Here is a 23,871-nt window from a genome sequence, read left to right as displayed (position 1 = left end):
TTGAAACCATTCTCACAAATGCCTTTATTTGTCATCCTTCAGTAGTTTAGAAAGTATTCATTCTTCTAATAACACTTCCAATTACTTCTCACTCAACCACTTGTTTATGAATTACAACATACTGATAACTATTTTTTACCTTTCAATTATCAATCTCTGTGTAAATTTCTAGTGCTAGTGATTTTCCCACAGGCATCTAAGCATCCCATGTAAAACAATTTAAAAAATGTTTGCACAGACATTTGGCATAATTACCAACTTTTAACAATAGAGATCATTTTCCTGCTCTGGAGACTGAAATGGGAAGCTTTTTTTCTTCATGCACTTCTTCCATTTCAAAATATGTGAATATAATATATAAGACAGTCCAAGCAATTGGGGTACAACTCATCTCATGATTTGGGAACTCTTGATTTTACTGAACAAAAAAAGATTTCTATTTAATATTATATTTATAAATAATGAGTTGTTTATCTCAGGTTTTTAAATGTTAGCTATGAAACCAAATTTTTATTTGTCTTTCTAAATGGACTGTCATTTGCTCCAAATACCATGTGATTATGTCTGTGAGCAGGAACACTTAATGAATGACAGCAATGCACATCAATGTCCACACAGTCAGTGCAAAGAGAAAAAGAAGAGTGGAATTATTTTTAATTCATTTCACCAGTTTAATCAGTGCACAATCACCTTCAATTAAAAAAAATCAAAGTTGCTTTTGCATGCACAATTTATTTGCATGTTCACTAATTGAATTGATATTATTGATAGGTTTTCCATTCTGAAGCAGATGGAGAATTAATTGGGTGAAAACTACTGATGGAAAGTAGTTGATCTGGAAGGGAATTTGTAGAACAGTGAAGTATGAAAGTTCGACAGTCTTGAGATCTTCGGATTTTCATACTCTACCAATGTCATTTTGTCAATTCTGTTTTAAGAAACCCTAATATAATTTATGCTTTACCCATTATAATGAAAAGAATCTTTATTTGAATTTTAAGTGACTAAATGATTCACCACTCATTTCTGGATTGGGGTTCAGGAAACATGCATCATGTGTTCTATGTTCCCCTCTTCTGGATGAGATGACACCAATCCTACCAGTACTTTGTTTGAACTGTATTTTATTATGAATTTGAGAAATTGTTGTCCCAGGCTATGAATATGAAGCATGCAGTACTAAATCGCATGCATGCTTTTCTTTATCCCCCTTTGAAACAGCCAAGAATATTTTACAAAAAGAACCTTTAAAATGTGAGAATTTATGATCATCTCTTGCCACAATACTCAGATTTAGTCATATCATCTGAACATGTCAAATTATGACTAGAAACAACTGCCCAGGCACTGATGATAAACCTGGGCAGTGGTCCTGGACACAGAATATAAGAAAAAAAAGACTCACAAAGCACAGGCAGGACAAAAATGACTGAAAAAAAAAACTATTTTTGTGGCAGAACAGAAAAACAAACAACAAGAAAACATATTGTAATTTGACGAGAGACTTTGGGACAAGACTTGATGACAATCTCATGTGATGGTCTTATTCTCCAGGGCCTTCTCGTCATCTGCTTGTCAGTCACCCAGATAGTGAGGCGAGGTGAGACTCAGGAATGTCCTTGGCAGTGAAGACCACAATGGCTTTGTCTAAGATTTTGCAAGGAAGGAAAGGTAGTTTAAGTAAATTCAGCCCATCATTATGTTCTTGGATTTGCCTGGTTTGAGTTGACATGTGAGGGGGAAAAAGAACATGAGACTGCATGCAGTTCGGATGACACACTGTAAATTAGAAGCTTTTTTTGGCACTCTGTGGGCTTATACTCGAAAGTTTACACACATTTTTAAAGCCTAATATCTAGACTCATAGGCCCAAGCAGTTCACATTCATTGCAGGCTCGGGTCAGACTCACAAACTTCTTTCACTCCCTCCTGCTGGACCCTTTGCCTAGGGTTGTCTAGTCCTCTAGAGAAAACAAACACATTCACTTCAGACACATAACAGGTCGCTGAGAGGTAAATAAATAATATTGAACTCTACAAAAAGACTGACAAGATGATTAGTATCAAGTAGTTAAAAAAGCAAGTGGAGTGATGTGAAAGATCATCTTGTGCATTAAGAATACACACTCACGCCCAGCAGTAGCAGCAGAAACGCTGGTAGGAGAGGAAAGAGCATTGGGAGTAGATAACGATACGTGAGTAGGGCTAGAAATATTGGTTACATCTTGATTTTGGCTGGTAACGGATGACTGGCGCCTTAGAGCCCCCTGAAAGGAAGTGCCACTCTTGAATGTGTTGACTACTTCGATCTGCAATGGAGGAGAGAATGAGAAAGTTTTCTTAAGATGGTGAGACAAGATTAATGTGCCAGGGAGCCTCCAATGGTCAAACATGATTCAATTAACATAAATGCAAATCTTTGACAATTTTCCATCAAAATGGTAAATTTAAAGAAATGCATTCTTACCGATTATATGCATCCAAAGTTAACCAACACTGTAATATCTTTTGCTTTGTAAGTTTTAACCAAAATACAGGTTAGTTACTAGACAATTATAACATTCTTATGTTCTCATGCACAGTATATTACATTTTTTTCAACTGTCACATCGATTACATGAAGCCGCCAGGAACATTTCAATACTTTCAATGCTATAATTGAACTCTAACAGTGTTTTTGAAAAGTTATTAAAAGGCATTCAAGCTTTTAACAAATAACATACTGAAAATGTGATTCTATATTCACACAGCTAGCTAAATCTCATTTCATTACATTGTTTCCTCCTATTATTTATTCATGGCAGACTGGGTGCTGAAAGGAAACTAAAGCCCCTTTTACACAGCCACTTCAAGGCAGGAATATTGTGCCTTTATTGCGCCATGCCATTCTGTGTAAAGGGTACGAACACAGAAGGGGTGGGTCATTGTTGTCTTGCCTTTAAGCTGAATCGCATTATGCCAGGTTTGTTTGGTTCAATGTAAAAAAGAAAAGCCAGCTTAATGACAAGTCTTCTTTAAGACAGTATTGCAGGATCTCTGATAATTCAACAATAATAACAACTGCCTGTCATTTTCTTTTTAGCAGCAAAATGAATGTTAAAGATAAATTGATTGTGTCCTCCTATTTAAATTAGATTGCACACTGCAACATCTCTTTGCCAGGAAAAATGTTTGTGACAATAAACAAATGATTTTAAAATGATTTCTGGAAGTATTTGTTTCCATTTAGGTTTTTGATATCCCTTTATGAAAATGAATGATGGAAATCATAAAGTAGTTATAGCATATTTATTTATATTAATTCAAACGCAGTTTATTGTAAACTGAGATGGCTGATTTTAGATGGAGCCGATGGTGCCTTAGAAATTCCAAGACTGCGGAGAGAAAAATTCACCAAACATCCAACTCCTGCTAATTTTATGCTGCTGACCTAAGGAATGAGTGGCTCAGTGGTTTGATAATCTTCATCTGTCTTCCAGATTCATAAAGGAAGTCCACATGGATAGTGAATGTAAGAACCACAACTACTGATGAATTAGAAATGCCTCAAGTTTTTCAAGATACAAACTCATTTTCTCTTTGAACAGTTTTAAAAAATAAACACGATCTTTTATAAAGATAGAGTCCTTACAACACGAGGGCTTGTAATAAACACAAATTCTCTATCTCAGAAGACTATAGATGCCCAATCACCATTTATGTTCAAATCTCAAATCAAAATGGGAACTAGAGGGGAATGACTTGTAAAGTGCAAGGCACAGGGTCGGCAATGATCATATTAACTATTGGTGCAGACTCTTTGTCTTGTTCCTATCATTATATTCTCATGGTCCATGAGGAACATCCAATGGGGTATAGGAAACAAGAAATACATCCAAATTCTTCAACAAATCACGTGAAAACTGTTACAACGTTTTGAACTTGCACTGGCAAAAACTTTTCACAGAAAATTATATTTTTACGTCAACTGTTTAAAAGCAGCTTCAAATGAATAATGGTACACCCATAACTGCTTCCACTTTAGTGCTATTTTAGTAAACTAGTTTGGTAGGTTTGCAGAAGGGTCTGAGCTGAGCGAACATAATGAGACTCCAAGTTTCAATATTATGTTTTGAAATAATGACATTTTTTTTTACAATTGTGAGATAATGAATAAAATGTGACAATTATTGCTTGCCCTGAGGGACAGTACTTTGCCAATTATCCTACAATCTATTATCGGAAGGAAATAGAGGCCTTTCAGACTCTCAAAGCCATTCTACTATTTAATTGCATCATAATCTACATTTTGCTGAGCAGAAATTGTTTGAAACTTAGAAAATGATTGTGTTTACTTTCTTCCAAGGCACCATTGCTGCCAACTAGCAAATGTAACTCTCAAAGGATCTCTGGCTTGAAAATAGTCTGGACTAAGATGTAATAATAAAGTCTAATGCATGGTACGAAGTTAGTTCAGAATGGAGGGGAGCTCAAAACTTTGGACTAAAATGTTATAATAAGATGTAATTTATGGTATAAAGTACATGAGAGGACAAAATTTCAAAATTAGAAACACCCCACTTGAGAAATCAGAAAATAATTTTCACCACAGGGGCAGAAATCCAGAAGAATGACTGCTAGGACAATTGGAACTTTTAGGACAGAGCTTTGATGATTTTGTTGTTTTCAGGTTGCAAGGGTAACAACAATCATCAGGCTTAAAAGGAGGAAGGAAAAAACAAAAATAAAAACAGAAAATAAATAGTCATTAAAGAGATAGACTTGATTTCTCCAAGATCTGGAATGGAGATATCGCTGAGCTGTCAAAAATTGTTTCCTCCAAAGGGGCACTTATGAATCCCTATTCCTGATAGTTTCAGAAACCAATGCCATCAGGTGAACTGAATAGATGAAGGATTCACAAACTTTGCTTGATGGAGCAGCAAGGAGGAAGATGACTCCATACCAGACTTTGCTGCATGAAGTTTAGACATACAGAATGGTAACAGGCCCTTCTGGCCCATGAGCCCGTGCCGCCCAATTGCACCCAATTGACCGCCAACCTCAATATGTTTTGAATGGTGGGAGAAAACCAAAGCCCCTGGAGGAAACCCATGCAGACATGGGGAGAACATACAAAATCCTTTCAGACAGTGCCGGATTCTAATCCAGTCGCTGGTGCTGTTACAGCGTTGTGCCATGTAGGCTTGGAGCCAATCCTCATGACTCATAGTAATAATACCCCAGAACCAAGAGCATCCAAGATCAGTAGTCAAGACACAGCATACAGATAATGCAGGATTTTGGAGGATGGGATCCATGATATTGACTTGAACTATAAAGTATTTGCAAAAATGAGTTATACACTCAACATCCACAAGTCAAAGATCCTCTACCAATCTGGAGCAGTATCTGGCCAACAATACAGCTTCAGAGAAGACCATTGAAATTAAGAACCACTTTTTATGTCTTGGGAATCACTTTTTGATGAAGAGAAATGTTGTAAAAAAGTCACCAATGGCTTCAATGGGCTAGCATTTGATTGATTGAGGAAAAGGCTTCTGAAGATCAAAAACTTAGACATGCTACAAAACTCAGTCTACCAGGAAGTACTAATTCCTTATGTAGAATTACATGACAATAATGGATCCTTTACCTTTATATTTAATCAACTCCATTGAGGAAGCCATACCAGACTCCTGAAACTGACTCACTAATTTGAGGTCTGTCAATGGGAAGAGATTACTTGGTGTCCAGTGGAAAAGATTAGATTGTGTTTTCAAAATCTCTGGAAAAACTATAAACAACTCCACTGGCTCCTGGGAATCCTTGACCCATAACCTATCAAAGGGGAGAAGAAACATTTGGAATCCTCTAAAGATCATGATGATGAGGTTTTTTTTGTACAATGCACAAAATTTATTGCTTGTTGCAGCCAAACAGGTACCTCGTTAAAAAAGAAACAACTGCAATATGACATAGTGAATAAAATTTTGAAAGCATAATAAATGCCACCGATAGACGGATAATAAATATTCATGGTTGGCATAGTGCAAGAAAAGTGGCAGTAGGGCAGACAGTTCTTATTGTGGTGTCGGGCAGTTTATAATTAGTGTAGTAAGGGAAGGTTAAAAAGTCCAAGAGCCATTGGAAAAAAAAACATTGTTGAAACTAGAGGTGCTAGTTTTGAGTCTTCCGTACTGAGCACTTTGATTTCAAGCACCACGAGGAGGGAGAAGTCCAGTTCAAGTGATAAACGGAATACACTCATTCACAAACTACTCACACACCCTGTTAGCCACACACTACCCCATTTATGTCAGAAGTTCCCATGTGGACCTCATTGGTCACCTCAGAACCCACAAAACTGCGTTATCCTGAATCATGAAGGAATAAGAAGAAAACCCTCAACCAACTGAAGGAGAGAAAGCCGAGACCTGTTACCATCTCCACAAACCTAGGAAGGGAGGAAAAGTTTGGCTGGGATTCCCAAGACATTTTGCACAAAATCAAAAAAAAGAACTGAGATCAAAGCTTCAAATTGGAAGTGATATGAGGAAGTATACCTTCTCTGAGAGGAAGGGACTTATCTAATAAACTCCAAGAAGAATAATGGGGCTAAAACTATGTTATTCAAGATCTTGAGGTTTTTAAAAAAGTTTTGAATGGATGAAGTTAACTGTCTTCAGGCTTTCTTTAGTTATATTCACTTTGCAATAATTCCATTTGATAAAATGTGAAATGGAAATGTTTGTTTTCTCCATGAATAATTTCACAAATTTGCCTATGGTCTGCTGGGCTTCATTAATTGGAGGATTGAGTTCAAGAATCGTGAGGTAATGTTCAGCTCCATAAATCGCTGGTGAGATCACATTTAGAATATTGTGATCAGTTCTGGTCACCTCACTTCAGGAAGGATGAAGAAGATATAGAGAGGGTGGAGAGGAGATTTACCAGGAATGTTGCCTGGATTGGAAAATACGTCTTATGAGGCAAGGTTAACAGAGCAAGGGCTTTTCTTTTTGGAACAAAGAAGTGGCGACTTGATAGAGGTTTACAAGATCATGAGAGGCACCTTTTTCCCAGGTTGGGTGTAGCAAACACAAGAGTGCATTTGTACAAAGTGAAGGGAGGAATATTTAGTGGAGATTTCAAGGGTATGTTTTTGCCATGGGTGGTGGTGGAGGGCAGAACAATAGGGGCATTTAAGAGACTCTAAATATAAGGTTATAAGGGAGGCTTTTTTTTTGGTAGGAATGTATGGGTTGGCACAATATTGTGGGGTGAAGGGCCTGTACTGCGTTGTAATGTTCTCTGTTCTATCTTAAACAAATAGCCTAGATGGTGATAAAAGATGTCAACACAACCTGAAAAAAAGGTAATTTGAAGAAAAGAGAACAAATAAATCTTAGAATTATATTAACATTAAAAAAAAATCAGATAGAAAATTCATTTTCCCATTGGCCAGTGAAACAAAAATGAGTGCTCGCATTTTCAATCTAATATTACACTATGCAGAGAATCCCAATGTTCACAATGCTGTAAGGAAACCTCTCCTCAATTCACATGTTAATGTGGGTTGCAACTTGTGGAAATGTTCACATGCTGACAGATTTGCAAAACTATAGTTAAGTGTGAACATGTTTGTGGCTCCTGAATGAATACAGAAACCTTTGAACTCACGCTAAGTTCTGCTGACTATTTACCATTCATGCGTGGAAGGAATAGTGGTAATTAAATATTTTGAATTAATTGTTTTTGCAAAATTGCATTTAATTTGGAAAAGTGTTTTGAAGTGGTTTCAAATGATTTATTAATACCTTTAATTTTTTAATTGTTTAATTAATGTTTAATAATTTTTGACAGCATCGTCAACAACAGCTTATGTCATACTGGGGAAAAATATGACAACTCTGAAGAAATTTCTCAATTCCATCTTAAATGGCAGATACTCAGGTAGATGGTGTGGTGAAGAAGGCATTTGGAATGTTGGCCTTCATAAATCGGAGTATTGAATTCAAGAGTAGGATGAAATTGTACAAGGCATTGGTGAGGCCAAATTTGGAGTACTGTGTACAGTTTTGGTCACCAAATTATAGGAAAGATATAAACAAAATAGAGAGAGTGCAGAGAAGGTTCACGGGAATGTTGACAGGATTTCAAGGTTTGAGTTACAGGGAGAGGTTGTGCAGACTGGGGCTTTTTTCTCTGGAGCGTAGAAGATTGAGAGGGGACTTGATAGAGGTGTTTAAGATTTTAAAAGGGACAGACAGAGAAAAAGTGGATAGGCTTTTTCAATTGAGAGTGGGGGAGATTCAAACTAGAGGGCATGGTTTAAGATTGAAGGGGGAAAATTATAAGGGGAACATGAGGGGAAATTTCTTTACGCAAAGGGTGGTGGGGATGTGGAATGAGCTTCCGACAGACGTGGTCGAGGCGGGATCATTGGTTACATTTAAGGAAAGACTAGATAGTTACATGGATAGGAGAGGACTGGAGGGGTATGGACCGGGTGCTGGTCAGTGGGACTAGGAGGGTGGGGATTTGTTACGGCATGGACTAGTAGGGCCGAACTGGCCTGTTCTGTGCTGTAAGTGGTTATATGGTTATGGTTATATGGTTATATGCCTCATCTTGAATTGCCCCGAGGACCAGGGAGATGCAGAAATATTCAAAACACTCACATACTGTAATAGTCATCAACGTGGCAGGTGGGGATTTCTTTTCAGACATTTTGATGAGAGGGTCTTGTTCCCTATCACCCACATAAAGCATTTAAGGGCTCAAGGATCTACCACTATTTTTGATCCAGACTCAATTTTCAGCACATTTAACCTTCTGGATACAAATCAGCTAAAAATGTAAAAAGTAGGAGGGGCAGTGAGTACCGCTGCTTCTATCATCTTCATTCAGATTCAATATCCAGTTTAGATGAGTTAATTGGCAAACCAAACCACAACTGTGCAAACTTTGGCAAATATGGATTCTTGATGCAAAAATGGAAAGTAAAATCCCTCGTGTCTCAGTGACCAAAATCTATTGAGAAAACAACACATCAAATACATAAATGATAAAATTGGCACCACAGTAAGCGCACTCTGCCATCCCTGATGTAATTATCATGTTTAACCATCTGCACATAATATCAAAGCTTTGGCTCCTTATTTATATCAAACATGAGCATGACAGCAGGTCATGCATCTTTTCTGAAAGTTTAAACTCTCAGGAACAGCATGGCATTGAGCATACCTGGGTTTGGATCCTGTTTAGACCTCTGAACCAAAGTATCTGCCCACGTCTAAGCTCCCTCTCTGCGTGATCAATTTCTTCAGCATCTTCATTCAGTTCCTCTTCTGGAATGTCATCTTTCTGTGTTCCATGGCCTGCTTCCTTTAGAAACTTCAATCGATTAGTGGGAACGGAGGATATAACCTGGAGGTAAGTGGATGTAGGTTGTTAACTTCACTGTACATTTTCCAATTGATTTCCCAATGTGGGGAAGTAAATACAAAGATGCATTCTATTGTCTGCGATGATGAAGATAAGGGACTGGCTTTTCTCTCCTTTACATCAATCAAACACTCAGTTCCTAGATAGGAAAAAGGCAACAGGGAATTTTGGGAATTTCTGGAAGGCACAAGTTCTAAGGAAACAAAGCTATAAAAGTGGGATAGAATTTCAGTGATTTTATGCACTTCCTCATTATGTTAAATACAATTGCTACCTTCAGAATTTGCAACTGACACAGCCAATCTCAGGGTAAAAGACGTACACTGGGCTGTAACCTATCCCACATACTAACTGCTTGGAGTTTCCCACAGAAGATACGGGATTAGATATAGATTTGGCTGGAAACTAGAAAGTTGTTTTTGCCAATAATCTAGCTTTAATATCAAAAACTTAATTTAATTAATTAAATGATGGGATCACTGTTTTGGGTCTCTTGATTAACCGGAAATGAACTAGTCACTTGGTTATTCGATCTGGAGAATTTCACATTGTGAGTGTTAATTCCACTCGTGCCCAGGAGCCAGTCAACAAAAGGCTAAAGACAAAAGCTATTTAAGGAAGCATTATGGACTAACTATACATATACCATATCACAGCAACATAATTGACTCTTTTAATCAAGAAGTAAAAAAAATTATATACTTTCAATATCTTTTAATGAATTCAAAATAAATCATTACCTGCCCCCATAGCAATTCTCCCACTCCCAGAACGATGCACCACAACCACTGGTCTATTTCCAGAGGTGTACAACTGAAAGGCTTTCCTCCAAATTGAATAATGACAATCTGCATTAATTAGAAAATAATACAAAGAAATCAGAACATGGTTTTCAAAATGAGATGGTCATTATTTTTTCCCCATTGTTCCTTAAACATTGAAATTATTGTTCTCCACAAGTTGAACACCAAGATTTCAAAGGAGACATTTGACATTAATCTACAGCAGTCTACTGAGCAATTGTGCCCGGGAGTGTTCCTAGTACAATTTGTGGACTGCTCCAGGTCAACATAGCTGCGTCTGGACAGCAGTGAAAGGCATGAAATCAATATCAGTGTCCTTGAACCTAAGGATGAATGGAGAGAGCAATCAATCAAGTTCATTGGTCCTTCAAAGCATCACTTTTGCTAGCACTTAAGCTAAATTGATTGTGTCATGGTTGAATGTGATAGTCCCCGATAGTCAACACTCCAGGTTCATTCATGGGGAACGTGCACCTATGAACAGGCGTATAGATCCTTCACCATATCTCAGCAAGTGTTGCAGATTTCAGCAGCGGAGCAAATTAGAAAGAAGACTGGAGGAAGGAAGGAAAATGAAATCAACTTGGACCGAAATATCAAAACTGAAAATGTGCACTCCGGAATAAGTATTCCAAGAGAGAGGGGTCCTTTGTGGGCTCCACCCTGGATACAATGAAAAGCTGAACTCAGAAATGCTCTGAACTACATGCAGTGGTGATGTAAAAAGACAGATTTTAAAACTTTTGTCCCGCCATTTTCACAAACAGCATCTTTAATTACACACAAATAGCATCGATATCATACAGGCCTCAATCTAACTCTTTGATGTTTGCCAGAAAGTCATCCCCGGATGGTGATTGAACCAAAACTTGAATTCAGAGATAGGAAAGGTACTAACTAAGCATATTGTAGTGGGGAGACAGAGGAACTGAATAAATATTTTGAATCAGTCTCCACTGTGGAAGACATTAGTAGCATTCCAGACTCTTGTAGCTCTCTCAGAAGAGAAATGAATGCAGTCAATATTACAAGAGAGATAATACTTGGGAAGCTAAATAGTTTAAGGGTAGATAAGACTCCCAGACCAAATGGAATGCACTCCTGGTTCTGAAGGAGGTAGCTGTAAAGATTGTGGCGGCATTGGTAATGATCATCCAGGGATCAGTGGATTCTGGCCTGGTTCCAGTGGAGTGGAGGATCATGAATATCACTCCACTGTTTAAGAAGTGAGTGAATCAGCAGAAAGGAAATTATAGACCTATTAGTCTGACGTCAGTGGTTAGGAAGCTGTTGGAGTTGATTGTCAAGGATGAGGTTACGAAATACTTGGAGGTGCATGAAAAGATAGGCCCAAGTCAGCATGGTTTGCTTAAAGGAAAATTATTGCAACTTTTTGAAGAGATCACAAGTAGGACATACAGGGGAGATGCAGTGGATGTTGAGTATTTTCACTTTCAAAAGGCCTTAAACAAGGTGCCACACACAGGATGAGGGGCCATGGAATTACAGAAAGGATACTAGTATCGGAAACAGAAAGTTGGAATAAAGGGATCATATTCTGATGGCTATTTATTACTAGTGGTGTTCTGTGGAGGCCGGTGTTGTGGTTGTTTCTTTTTACGTTGTATATGAATGATTTGGATTAAGGAATAGATGGTTTTGTGTCTAAATTTTCAGATGATATCAAAATAGGTGATAGGGGAGATGATGCTGAGAATGAGGCTGCAGAGAGACTTGGATAGATTAGAAGAATGAGCGTAAGGGTGGCAGAAGAAATACAATGTTGGAAAGTGTATGACTGTGCACTTTGGTAGAAGAAATAGATTATTATTTAGATGAGAAGAAAATTCAAAATTCCAAACTGGAAAGGGCCTTGTGAGTCCTTGTGCAGGATATCCAAAAGGATGACCTCCCGGTTAAGTCAGTGGTGAAGAAGGCGAATGTTGGCATTCATTTCTAGAGGGATAACATACAAGAACAGGGCATCAAGGGTTACAGGAAGAAAGCCAGGGAGTGAGGCTGAGTGACAGGATGGCTCAGCTCATGATTAGAATGGCAGAGCAGATTCAATGGGCCACTTCTGCTCCTATATCTTGCAATCTTGGATAAGACAAAAGGATAGACATAGTTACTTTGACAATAAATTTGAACTTTGAAGGTTGTGTAGCAACAATCCAGTCCACATACTCAGCGGGTAAGGCAGCATCAGTAGAGAAGGAAACGGAATCACTCTCAAAAAGTTTAATTGTTTCTCTTTTAATAGATGTCACCTGACCAATTGACTCACTATTTTTCTATTTTTTTAAGCTTGCAATATTTAGGAAAACCAATCATTTATCAGAAATCTCATATGTACCTGGACTGCAAAAGTGCCGAAGACAATACTGCAGAAAATGGGATTTCTGAAAATGCCATCAAAAACATTCTTCTCCCCATGAATTTTACGAGCATTGATTTCATTGAAGAGTTGCATCAAGACAAAGGTGTTAAAGATGATGGTATAGTGTTCAGATGGTGGGGCATGCAGTGGTGCATTTCTGCCACTGTCGATATTAAAAATGGTCTCCCCTGAAAACAAGCAAACAAGAAGCATGTTATTGCTTTGAGTAAATATATCAAATAGATTCACTGTATGATTTTTCCTCATAGCTTCTTTGGTTCAGTATTCAATTTTGACCTACGAAGCTTCTGTGCAAATGACTCAGTGAGTTGTTGCTGTTATCTTAGACCAATTCAGGGCTGATTATTCATGTCTTTTTGGCATTAATTTCTCTTCATGAGAATAATTAAAATTCTGCAAAAAAATTACTTTGTTCACAAATGATTCAGTCACTACATCAGTTCAAAGTGAAGGGAGGAAAGTTTAGGGGAGAGATCAGGGGTAAGGTTTTGTTTTACACAGAGAGGTACGGGTGCCTGGAATGCCTTGCCAGTGGTGGTGATGGAGGCTGAAACATGAGGGGCATTTGAGACTCTTAGGCACATGGATGGAAGAAAAATAGTGGGTTACAACATAGGAAGGGTTTCGTATTTTTTTGGTAGGAAATATGTATATATAGGTCAGCACAACATCAAGGGCTGAAGGGCCTGTACTGTGCTGTAATATTCCACATGTTATGTTCTATGTGCTCTTCTTCAGAGAATTCCATGAGGGAAATATCCAGAATGAACTTTATATTACAATGAGCATTACTATATGAAAGACCTTGCAGTATAAAAGGAAAATGAATAATGATTACTTCTTTCAAATAAAAGAATTTGATCAAACTTCATCAAATTTCCAGAATGAGTAGACTAGCTCGTGATTTTTGGATTTTCAGTAACAGTCAGCCTGGTAGGCTCATTATCCTCGAAAGAAACACTTTGGAGTACTGTATAACAGTTGCAGCATATCACAGGAAGTGTTACATTTTGAAAGAATCAAGCAGTTATGGAAGCAAATATTTACACTAAATTCAATGTCAATGGAAGTAATAGAATTATTGTGATTCCCCAGAATAAATAAAATGATCTATTGAATGGTGTTTAAGCAAAGTGATTGAATTATATTTTGACTATTTGAAGATCAAATTTCTTTGTCTCTCTAAAAGTTTATTCTGTAATAAAAATCTTTTTTTTTGTTATTTTTATACCTAAATATTTTTGGTTAACTCTCTTCACCTATCAAGAAAATAACACTCAAGAGATTGCACCAAGTATTCGTCAAATTGCAAGGCCCCGGACCGTGTAAATGATTGCAACATTTGTCCCTTTTCTCAGCACATGGCAACAGCTGAGCTTTACTGGGATGGAGAACAGATCAAGAATATTGATTACACGTTCCTCTTTGTAATTAAGGGAAACTGAGAGTAAATCTGATGCTTCAATACAGATCGGATTTATTAAGTCACAATCATGGTGTGAATTGGAATTTTCTTTATAATCACACTGGAATAATGGCTTAGAGTTGCACACTTAGTGCAATTACTCATCGAGTAATCATGCACTTCATTTCAAAATACAATTTTAAGATTTCACCAAGCTAGTCCAGTGTTGACTAACTTTCTTTGTCAGCCATAACAATTTGCTGCTCATTAGATTTAAGGGATACGATGGCAAACCTTGAATCAAATTCACAAACTCTTCTTGTGTAGTGAATGATTAGAACATAGAACATTAGAGCAGAGAACTAGTCTTTGTGCCCACAATGTTATGCAGACCCATGTAAATCTACTCCACCACAATCTAATCCTTTCTAAACTCACAGCCTATAACCATCTACTTTACTTACATCCATATGCCTATCTTATTTTAAATATCCCTTTTGTATAAGCTTCATCCATCACCCCCAGCAATGCATTCCAGGAACCCACCACCTTCTGTGTAAAAGACAACTCCCTTAAACTTTCCTTCACTCTTCTTAAACAGATGTCCTCAGGTATTCCCATTGCCACCCTGGGAAAAAGGTGTTGGCTGCCTATTACCCTCGGAATCTGATACATATCTATTAAGTCACCCTTCCTTGATTAAATAATCAAAATAAATAATCACAATTACTAAAACAACTCCCCGTTTAGTACTATTTATTAATATTTTTTAAAAATATATGGTTATTATAATCAAACCAGCAATCATTATTATCTCACAAGCATTTGACAATGCATTCTTTATTTAAGTAAAATTAATAGGACTATTGTAGCTGGTCAAGCGACCGTGCAAGTAAATGAGCTGAATCGTCTCAACGCATGGCTGGTTCAAGATGGCGCGGGCTCCACTTAACTGCCGAGAAGGAAACCACACCTAGCACTACATGCAGGCTAAGGAGTCTGTGTAGCGGCCCACCAGCTGGAGAGTGACACTGCCACGCGATGACGTCACTTCCGGAAGCCAGCAGGTACGTCACTGGACGTAGCGATGCGGTGAATTCAAACCAATGAATTTATTCTTTGGTTCACCCTCACACTGTGTGGACATCTCTTTACTCGGTAGCACTGCCACAGCATATGCTACGCTATTCTTTTATAACAGAAAATGATTCTTATTTGAATGAAGTAGCAACTCACTGAAGCTCTCAGATTGTGCATCAATGAAAGTATACTTTTGAACAGAAGAAAGTCATAGTACTGTAATGAGAAAAATGTTAACGGTCCTTACCACTGTAATGGAGAAAAACAGACAAAAAGTTTTAGTCATATGCAGATACATTCAGGAGTTCAGGGGCTGCTCTCTCAGTGACTTCCTGCTCTCTTGAAGTTTTCACCCATGTAATCAGAGAAAGTCAATTAAGGGGTTGAATCAATTCTCTATTTTGGAATTATTACCTCGAAATTAATTTCCCAGTTCTGAATGTGAGAATATCATGGCATCTATGTTTTGCACACTGCCTCCATAATTTGTTCCATTGACTTTAGTGGAATAAGCAAATTAAATTGTAATTATACTATTATGTAATGTTTTTCATGACATTAATAAGGGAAGAGTTTCTCAGCAACTATCGTTGCAAATGTATGCTAAAAATATAACCTTTGTCGAACAAATTGAAACTGAAATTTTAGTTGCCAACTAAATCATAAATTAAAGCATAGTAATCCTTTGACTCAAAAATATTCAGGTGAGGAGTGTCATTCCATGAGAGTACTATTTCAAATTTGCATGCATTTTAAAACAATAAAACTATTTCACTTTAGTTTTAAAAGATTTTGGTTTCAGTATTTCTGACTATTTTAATCAGTGGAAATAGGTTCATATAAAGTTAAAAAGGAAGTACTTCACAATTCCTGATTTTCTGTCTGTGTATATTCCTTAGTATAATCACCTGCTCATCTGTGTGATGAGATCAGACCAGAGATGGCCATATCCAACACGTGACAGCAAAAGAGATTGCTGGATTTTTTAATACTCTGCCAAATAGGCCATTTTTTTTTTTGAAAACTGAAATATCCCATCAGATTCCCTGTTTGTAGGAAAGAATGTACATTACATACCAGCAAAGAGTAGAGTGAAGATAACAGTAAGTTGGTAGATCCCATGACCCAGAATATTTTTCATCATGGTTCGTGAAATGAGGGGTTTGTTCCTGCCATATGGTTTTCTCATCAGCAGTGCTTCTGTTGGTGGCTCTGTGGCCAGGGCCAAAGAGGCAAAAGTATCCATGATGAGGTTCACCCATAACATCTGCACAGCCTTCAGGGGAGAATCCTGGAAAGGAAGAACAATTAAACATCTTTTTTATTACTCTCAGAAGTAGTTTAAGGTAAATGTATATGCTTAAATGTAGAATGTGTTAAATATCTTGCAATTAAAAAGAGCTTCACAGATAATCAAATACTGCAGCACAATGTATTTCAACTTTAGAAACCTGCAGGGAAATTGGCAAAAAATGTTCAGATGTGAAAGTGCATGGGGGTGGCACAGTAGCAGAGACTCAGACTCAATCCAAACTCTGCCTACATGGAGTTTGCATGTTTTCCTTGAGATTGCATACATTTTCCCCAGTGATCGTTTCCTCTTATATCCCAAGGAATGAAAAAAATTGTAAAGTACTAATTTTTCTTTAATCTTAGCCAGATACAATGAATGCCAATAGACTTCTGTTTCCAGTGTGATACTGTTTTGTTCCTCATCTCATCCAATATAATGCAAACAAAATTTCCAGAGGAATCTGAGCTAGTTTTATCCCTCGACCTAGGGAAGTTGTTGATTTGCGTAGAATCACAACATTCTCTGGGTGAACTAGAGGTGTGTCTGTCATGAGCCATGGGTCTCTTGCAGAATGTCTAAAATAAACAGAGAGAGACAAGACTCCTTTTTTGATGCACATTTTAAAATCGGGACCTTCCACAGTAGGTAAATCCACGTAAACATGGATCAATAGAATGCAGTGGTGGGATAGACAAAGGAATGCAATCAATGAAGTTCGGAGACATAAGATATATTCCTTGCTATCATTATATGGAGACTATTAACAAAGTTAGTGTAGTGGTTAGCGCAACACCATTACAGAACCAGCAATCTGGTTTTGAATCCAGCGCTGTCTGTAAGCAGTTTATACATTCTCCGAGTGCTCCAGTTTCCTTCCATTCTTTAAAATGTATGGGGGTTGTAGGTTCGTTGGGGTATTTGGGTGGCATTTAAAAAATTTAATAACACAGATCACATAAAGGATAAGAAAGATCCAAGGGATGCTATTTATATCAAGGTGATAAATTATCATGCAGAGGTAAGCCTTTCAGTCTCTGTGTCAACACCAGCTTGCTACTAGAGCAATTCATTTACTCGATTACTCCTCCCCAAATCTCCTTTTTCCAGTTTTGCAAATTTTTCTTCACACATATTGATCATTTTTTTTCTAGAAAACCACAATATATCCAGTTTTCACCACCTCTACAGGCAGTGCACTCAGATTTCAATCATATGATGTGCTAAAATATTTTGCTCATATTACCACTAATCCCATTCTCTTTGTTTTATAGCTGTGACCTCTACTCTCTGACCCTTCCCCAAAGAGAAAGTTTGCCACAATCAAACCTCTCCTGATCCTTCCATCTTCATCATCTTTTAAAGGACAACATTCCCAGCCTCTCTAATCTGTCCTTGTAATTGTATTTCCTTGACCCAAGGAACCATTCTTTGGACCCTCTTTGATGTCTTCATACCCTTTCTACAATGAGATGATCAAAATTAAAAACAATACTCTAGGTGAAATTAGATTTGAATTTCCTGGAAGTTCAGTATGACATCCCTGTATGCCTTTGATCAAGTCCAGAACTGTGTGTCTTAATAACCACATTCTCAATCTGCCCTAATACCTCCAAAGACTTAGTGCTCCTCTATCCATTATAGAACTGCATCTTGCATTGTAAATTGCTTCTCCTCAGCCTTCTTAGCAAATTTCAAAGTTTGATATTTCTTCACATTAAACTTTAATTGGTGTGGCATGTTTACAACCTGCTGCAACTCATCACTGTCATCTTTGCAGCTCATGGTACAGCCATGTTTCTTGCCATCTGCAAATTTAGAAACTGAAGATTGCACTCACCTACCAAGGCCACTAAATAATCTAAAAAAGCAATGGCCCTGACACCAATCCCCAGTGAATGCCATTATTCCCCTTTCTCTAACCTGATAAATAACCATGCCTCATGACCCTCTGTGTCTGCCACCCAGTCACCTTTCACAACCATTCTATCAATCTTGCTTTAATATGGTTCAACTTTGCTGTTACGTGGAACCCTGTATCAAATGCCTTTTGGATGTTCATGTGACCACACCAACTGCATTACCCTCCTCAACTTTATTCATTATCTCATCCAAAAGTACAATCAAATCAGGTAAACATAATTTGCCCTTGAAAATCTATGCTGGCTTACTTTAATTCGTCCTGTGCATAATATAGAACTGATGAAAAGTGAATTATTTTCCCAGAAAGTCACTTTTAATATTCTGATTTATAATTGGGAGATTTAATGTTAGCTTTTACAAATGATTTGCATTATACTTTGCCCATCTCTATTTCTATTATTTGATATTTTAGCCCTCAATCATGTGTGGATGTTTATTGAACAAAAAGAAGCAGCAATTGCTGGAAATCTGAGGTACTTCTCTCTCCTCAGATGCAACATGACCTGCTGAATATTTCCAGCATTATCTGCCTTTTTTTTTAGAACCTTACTATCATGTTCAGTTTGAACACTATTCCCTTGTCATTACACTCCAACCACAAAATTCAAGTTGAGACCTATAGGAGCTCCAGAGCCACACGAAGCAAGCTTCTAAGCTTTAACAGTTTGATGTTGGATTTTCAGGAATAGATGTTTCACCTCTTAACTGGTTTCTTGCTATGGAAACAATCATTAAAAAGTATGTCAAAAAGCTGCATTTATTAGAGGGGAAAAAAAGAAACAATTCCAAGCCCCTTTCTCACTTGCATCCCACTAAATTTGCCTGGGATAGGAATAGGGGTCTGGGTTTTCACACTTGACCACTCCTAACTGGGATACTGTACACTTTCACACTTGCAAGGAGCCAAACACTGGGGTTAGGACTGTTCTATCTTCTACTGGTGATGTCATGACGCATTGAGTGATTGTGGACCTGCCCTAAATCCTGATCAATGTATTATGATCTTATATTTGAACAAAATTAATCATGCGTAATTAAAACAAAATTCTTTTCTTCTTTGGCTTGGCTTCGCGGACGAAGATTTATGGAGGGGGTAAAAAGTCCACGTCAGCTGCAGGCTCGTTTGTGGCTGACCAGTCCGATGCGGGACAGGCAGACACGATTGCAGCGGTTGCAAGGGAAAATTGGTTGGTTGGGGTTGGGTGTTGGGTTTTTCCTCCTTTGCCTTTTGTCAGTGAGGTGGGCTCTGCGGTCTTCTTCAAAGGAGGCTGCTGCCCGCCAAACTGTGAGGCGCCAAGATGCACGGTTTGAGGCGTTATCAGCCCACTGGCGGTGGTCAATGTGGCAGGCACCAAAACATAATTAAGCTTTATGTAAAGCACAATATGAGCCCTTCAGCCCCTGTTGTTGCTGTGCTGACCTATATAAATCTTTATAAGGGAACATGATAAAGTGCGAGGAATAAATAACAAGAGCGGACAATTTTTAAACAGGGTGGGAAAATTTGTACACTATAGCATATAATTTCTATAGTGTGAGAAAGTCGGTAGAACTATTGTGTAAATTTATGAATACCGTGGGAAAAATTGATGGTGGACCAGCCCTCCCAGAAATCCATGAGGCAGAGAAAGAGTCGTATGCTGGCTGCTTACACGGAGCATTCATAGAGGGGTTTCTCTGCCGCACGGCATTCTAGGAAGTCAGGTCCGCCAATGCTTTTTTCCCATGGCCTTTATAAATTGTGTGCTATAGCACTACCAATTTTTCCATGCCGTTTATAAATTGTCCACTATTACTATTTATTGCTATTTCCTCTCTCTCTCTCTCTCTCTCTCTCTCTCTCTCCCCCACTGAGACTTTCAAATGGCAAAGTTTATACCTTAATTTTAATCTTTTCTTCCTTCACATTCCTGCACTCACACCAAAACTTGGGTCATTTCAATCCCACAATGCAATTACCCATTTCACACTTGCCTGATTGCAACGCCGGCATCTACAGATGCCGTGGATTGTACTAGGGGTTAAGGTCATCAATCCCCAGCATGAGACGTCATCATCTAACACCGACATTGAGCTGATTTTGCTTTCACACTTGCCACTTTAAAGGCTGATTGGCGTTTGACTCCTGGGATCACTGGCAAGTGTGAAAGGGGCTATAGAAAACACTGGATAAAAGTGAATGGCACTTTATTGCTTAGCAATGTTCTATTCATAAGAACTCATAAAGCAGAGAGGATTAACTAGCATACACCCTGGTGAGTTGTCCTTCCCATTCAATAAGATAATGACTGATCAGATAGTTGGCTTCAACTTCACTTTCCTGACTGATCCCATCGCCGTGATATTTTAATAGTCCAAAATTTATTTTAGCCTTGAATAGTCTCACGGGCCACATAGAAGCAGTTAGTGAATACAGCATGTTTAGGACATTGAAATGGAAGGTTACAGGAGTCCAGTTATAAATATAGACAAATAGGACTGATTTCTCCAGTGATGAACTGGCTTTCACAATAGAATGTGGAGGAAAAGTGAATGAATGAGAATAGAGGCAACTACCTTCAATGTCATTGCTTTCAATGTCAGAGATCTTTGTGACCTTATATATAGCAATCTAACCAGGAGAGATTTCACAGTTGAACGGAAAAGGTAAATGCATTAAGCCTGAGATAAAAATATCTGCACTGACAGTTGTTGCAAGTCCCTGGGGTAATTTCAAAATAATGAAAAATGAATGAAGATTTAAATAAAAACTCCCAAGCTGTTTGACTAAAATAGAATATTTTCAATTTCCGTATAGACCAACAAGAAGTAATGAAAAAAAATGTTGGATTCTCAATGGCAATCCTAGATAGGGATAAATTATATCTGTTTTCTCCCAAAATATGGCAATTGTTAGTTATGCCTATATTTTCTCCAAATTTGCATAAGGCCTGGTATCAGTTTGTGTGGTGGCTGTTAGTGGAACTTTTCATGTATAGGACAGATAAAGGAAAATTAGCTTATTTTTACAGCTGATGATACACTAACCATCACATTGGTAAAGAGGAAAAACATGTCATTCATCAATGGTACACACAGTTGCTTTCCTTCAAAGGATCTCTTAAGAGCAGCTTGGAAAATTTCACCATGCATTACCAGGGCCATTTTTTTTTAATTTACACCAGAAAAAGGGATCCAAATGTTTGCACTGAAGCTCTCATTAAACATAATCAGGAAAAGGAAACAAATGAGTCACCTTGCAGGCCATTCTCCATGAATAGTTTACTGAATATGGATACAGATAAACACTCCCACATTAAAGGAATCATACATCAACATGACAAACCCAATCTCTACACCCACACCCTAATTATTTACAATTTCCTTCACTCTTGCTCTTGACTTCCATTAACTTTTGCTTACGCTTGACATCTCTAATGTACCACTACTTGTCTTAACCCCAGCTCTTTCCCATCATTTCAGTCCCTTCCACTTTATTGGCTATTTCCATTCAAGCAGCAAAAATAACTTCCTTTCGCTTTTTTATTTGATGTGGAGTTTACATGATATTAAATCTATTTTCTCTCCTCTCACTTTTGCTGCATAAAGAGTACATTATTTTGGCTGCAGACCCATCTCACTGCTAATCTGCATAACTATTAACCCACTGTTAAACTCCTGAAACAATTTAGCCTTTATGGGCAAATTAGTATTTGCTTCTTTTACGCTGTTCTGAAATCACCATTTAAAAATTTACAAAGAGGATTGAGTCAAGCTCTTAACTGTCCACAATTTCATTTTGGTAATTATTTTGCTTTACTCATGAAAACCAAGAAGTTCAATGCAATTAGGCTGGAAAATTACAATAATCAGACTGGTGTGTACCATTCCTAACCTTCAAAGAGTGAAAATGAAAGCTTGCTTTTAGAGTACAATTCCTGATATTCTCACCACTCCTCTGCAGACCAATGCACTCTGTATTAATTCAGTTAATTGAAAGCAGTAATTCAAATATTTCTGTGATTGGCCTGAAGACATTATAGCCCATAAATAATGAGAAGTTATGAAACACAGCATATACTGATGATCCTTGACCTGAAAAGAAGCCCTTTTTTTTTATTTTAAGGATGTGTGCATTCAGAAGTAAACACTCACCTGGGTGATGCACGCTCCAGTAAATGCCACAATAACTGCAACAACGTTCACTGTGAGCTGGAACTGTAGAAATTTGGAGATGCTGTCATAAACATTTCGGCCCCACATGACAGCTTTCACAATGCTGCTGAAGTTGTCATCAGTCAAGATAATATCCGAAGCTTCCTTCGCTACATCAGTCCCAGCAATACCCTAAAGTACAGCAAGAAAAATGTTAACTAGCATCACAGCTGTCATAAATATCTATGATGGACAAATTCTAGGGAATATAAAAATGAATACAAGTACAGTGAATTGGTTACACTCTAAAATTAAAACTTTATAAATAAAAGTTATGAATAAAATTAATATGCCAATTTTTAACCAGACTGAAAGCTGTTAGCATTCAAAAGGACCTGCATATCCTTGCATACAAATCATTGAAGGTGAAGATGCCTCAAATTAGGAAGGTAAACAATGCTGCCTTGACTGCAAAAAGATTTGAGTGCAAGAGGAAAGATGTCTTAGTGACTGCATCTGAATATTGTGTATCCATCTGGTCTTTCACTGAAGGAAGGCTTTAATTACAGTAGAGAGATTGTAATGAAAGTATAACTGATTGTAGGCATTGGGTTTTGTACAAGGAGAGATTAAACAGATTGGTCTCATATGCTCAGGTTTAAAAAAAAACGGAGAGATTTCATTGAAATGTACAAAATAAAGAGAGAGCTGGGCAGGTTGATTCCCCTGGCTGGACTGTCAAGAACCAAGCCTCAGGTCTGAGATGGGAGTCAAATTCTTTGCACCGAGCAGGTAGTGAATCTTTAAAATTCCTCACTCAGGAAGCTTGCTGCTTAAGATATTTAATAGAGAGATCCATAGATTTTAGAAAGTATGAAAATCAAGAGATATGGGAACGGTGCAGAAAATTGATGATGTGCTGCAATATCCCCTATGATCTTGTTCAATAGTGGAGCATTATAGAAGGCCTGAATGGTTTAATTCTGCTTCTATTTTTTTTTTACATTCCGGGTCTGAATAAACCAGTTAATTAGTTTACATTCATTTTCAATGCTTGGGAATAGAACACTTTTCCAACTAATGCCAATCATAGTTAGTTAGATCAAGTGCTAATTTGTTTGGAAGAGAGGCACGACTGCAAGGACAAATCTCTAAAAGGTATGTTCGACTGGACTGAAATGATATTAGACTCCCAATATCAATTGTCCTTATTAAAGTATTATTCAGTGAATGAAAATGGCATAATGCGATGAATTCACAGAAAATTTTCATAAACAGATCAGCAAAAAACAAAATGGAAATGCAAATGGGCTGCAATCATTTTGAATGAGTTCTTAAATTGTTAATTATAGATGAAAGCTGCATTGAATTTTTCAGGCAAACTTATTTTACAGTCTTATTTTTA

At 37.6% G+C, this 23,871-nt stretch overlaps 1 protein-coding gene across 2 annotated transcripts in view; it reads right to left on the bottom strand.

Moving 5' to 3' along the window:
* atp2b2 (ATPase plasma membrane Ca2+ transporting 2) overlaps positions 1 to 23,871 on the bottom strand; it is a 328,585-nt gene that overhangs the window by 5,030 nt on the left and 299,684 nt on the right. Inside the window, exons 17-22 of one of the 2 annotated variants that reach the window (XM_069937267.1) lie at positions 22,467 to 22,658; positions 16,196 to 16,409; positions 12,589 to 12,800; positions 10,170 to 10,277; positions 9,229 to 9,411; positions 2,223 to 2,309 (exon numbers count right to left, since the gene is read on the bottom strand). In XM_069937267.1, the coding sequence (XP_069793368.1) occupies positions 2,223 to 2,309; positions 9,229 to 9,411; positions 10,170 to 10,277; positions 12,589 to 12,800; positions 16,196 to 16,409; positions 22,467 to 22,658 (996 nt within the window). The remainder of the gene's footprint in view (positions 1 to 2,222; positions 2,310 to 9,228; positions 9,412 to 10,169; positions 10,278 to 12,588; positions 12,801 to 16,195; positions 16,410 to 22,466; positions 22,659 to 23,871) is intronic. The other variant, XM_069937268.1, reaches the window with a different exon arrangement.

Source organism: Narcine bancroftii, chromosome 5, assembly GCF_036971445.1.
Source record: "Narcine bancroftii isolate sNarBan1 chromosome 5, sNarBan1.hap1, whole genome shotgun sequence".
NCBI lineage: Eukaryota > Metazoa > Chordata > Chondrichthyes > Torpediniformes > Narcinidae > Narcine > Narcine bancroftii.
This window is presented reverse-complemented; position numbering and strand designations above follow the sequence as displayed.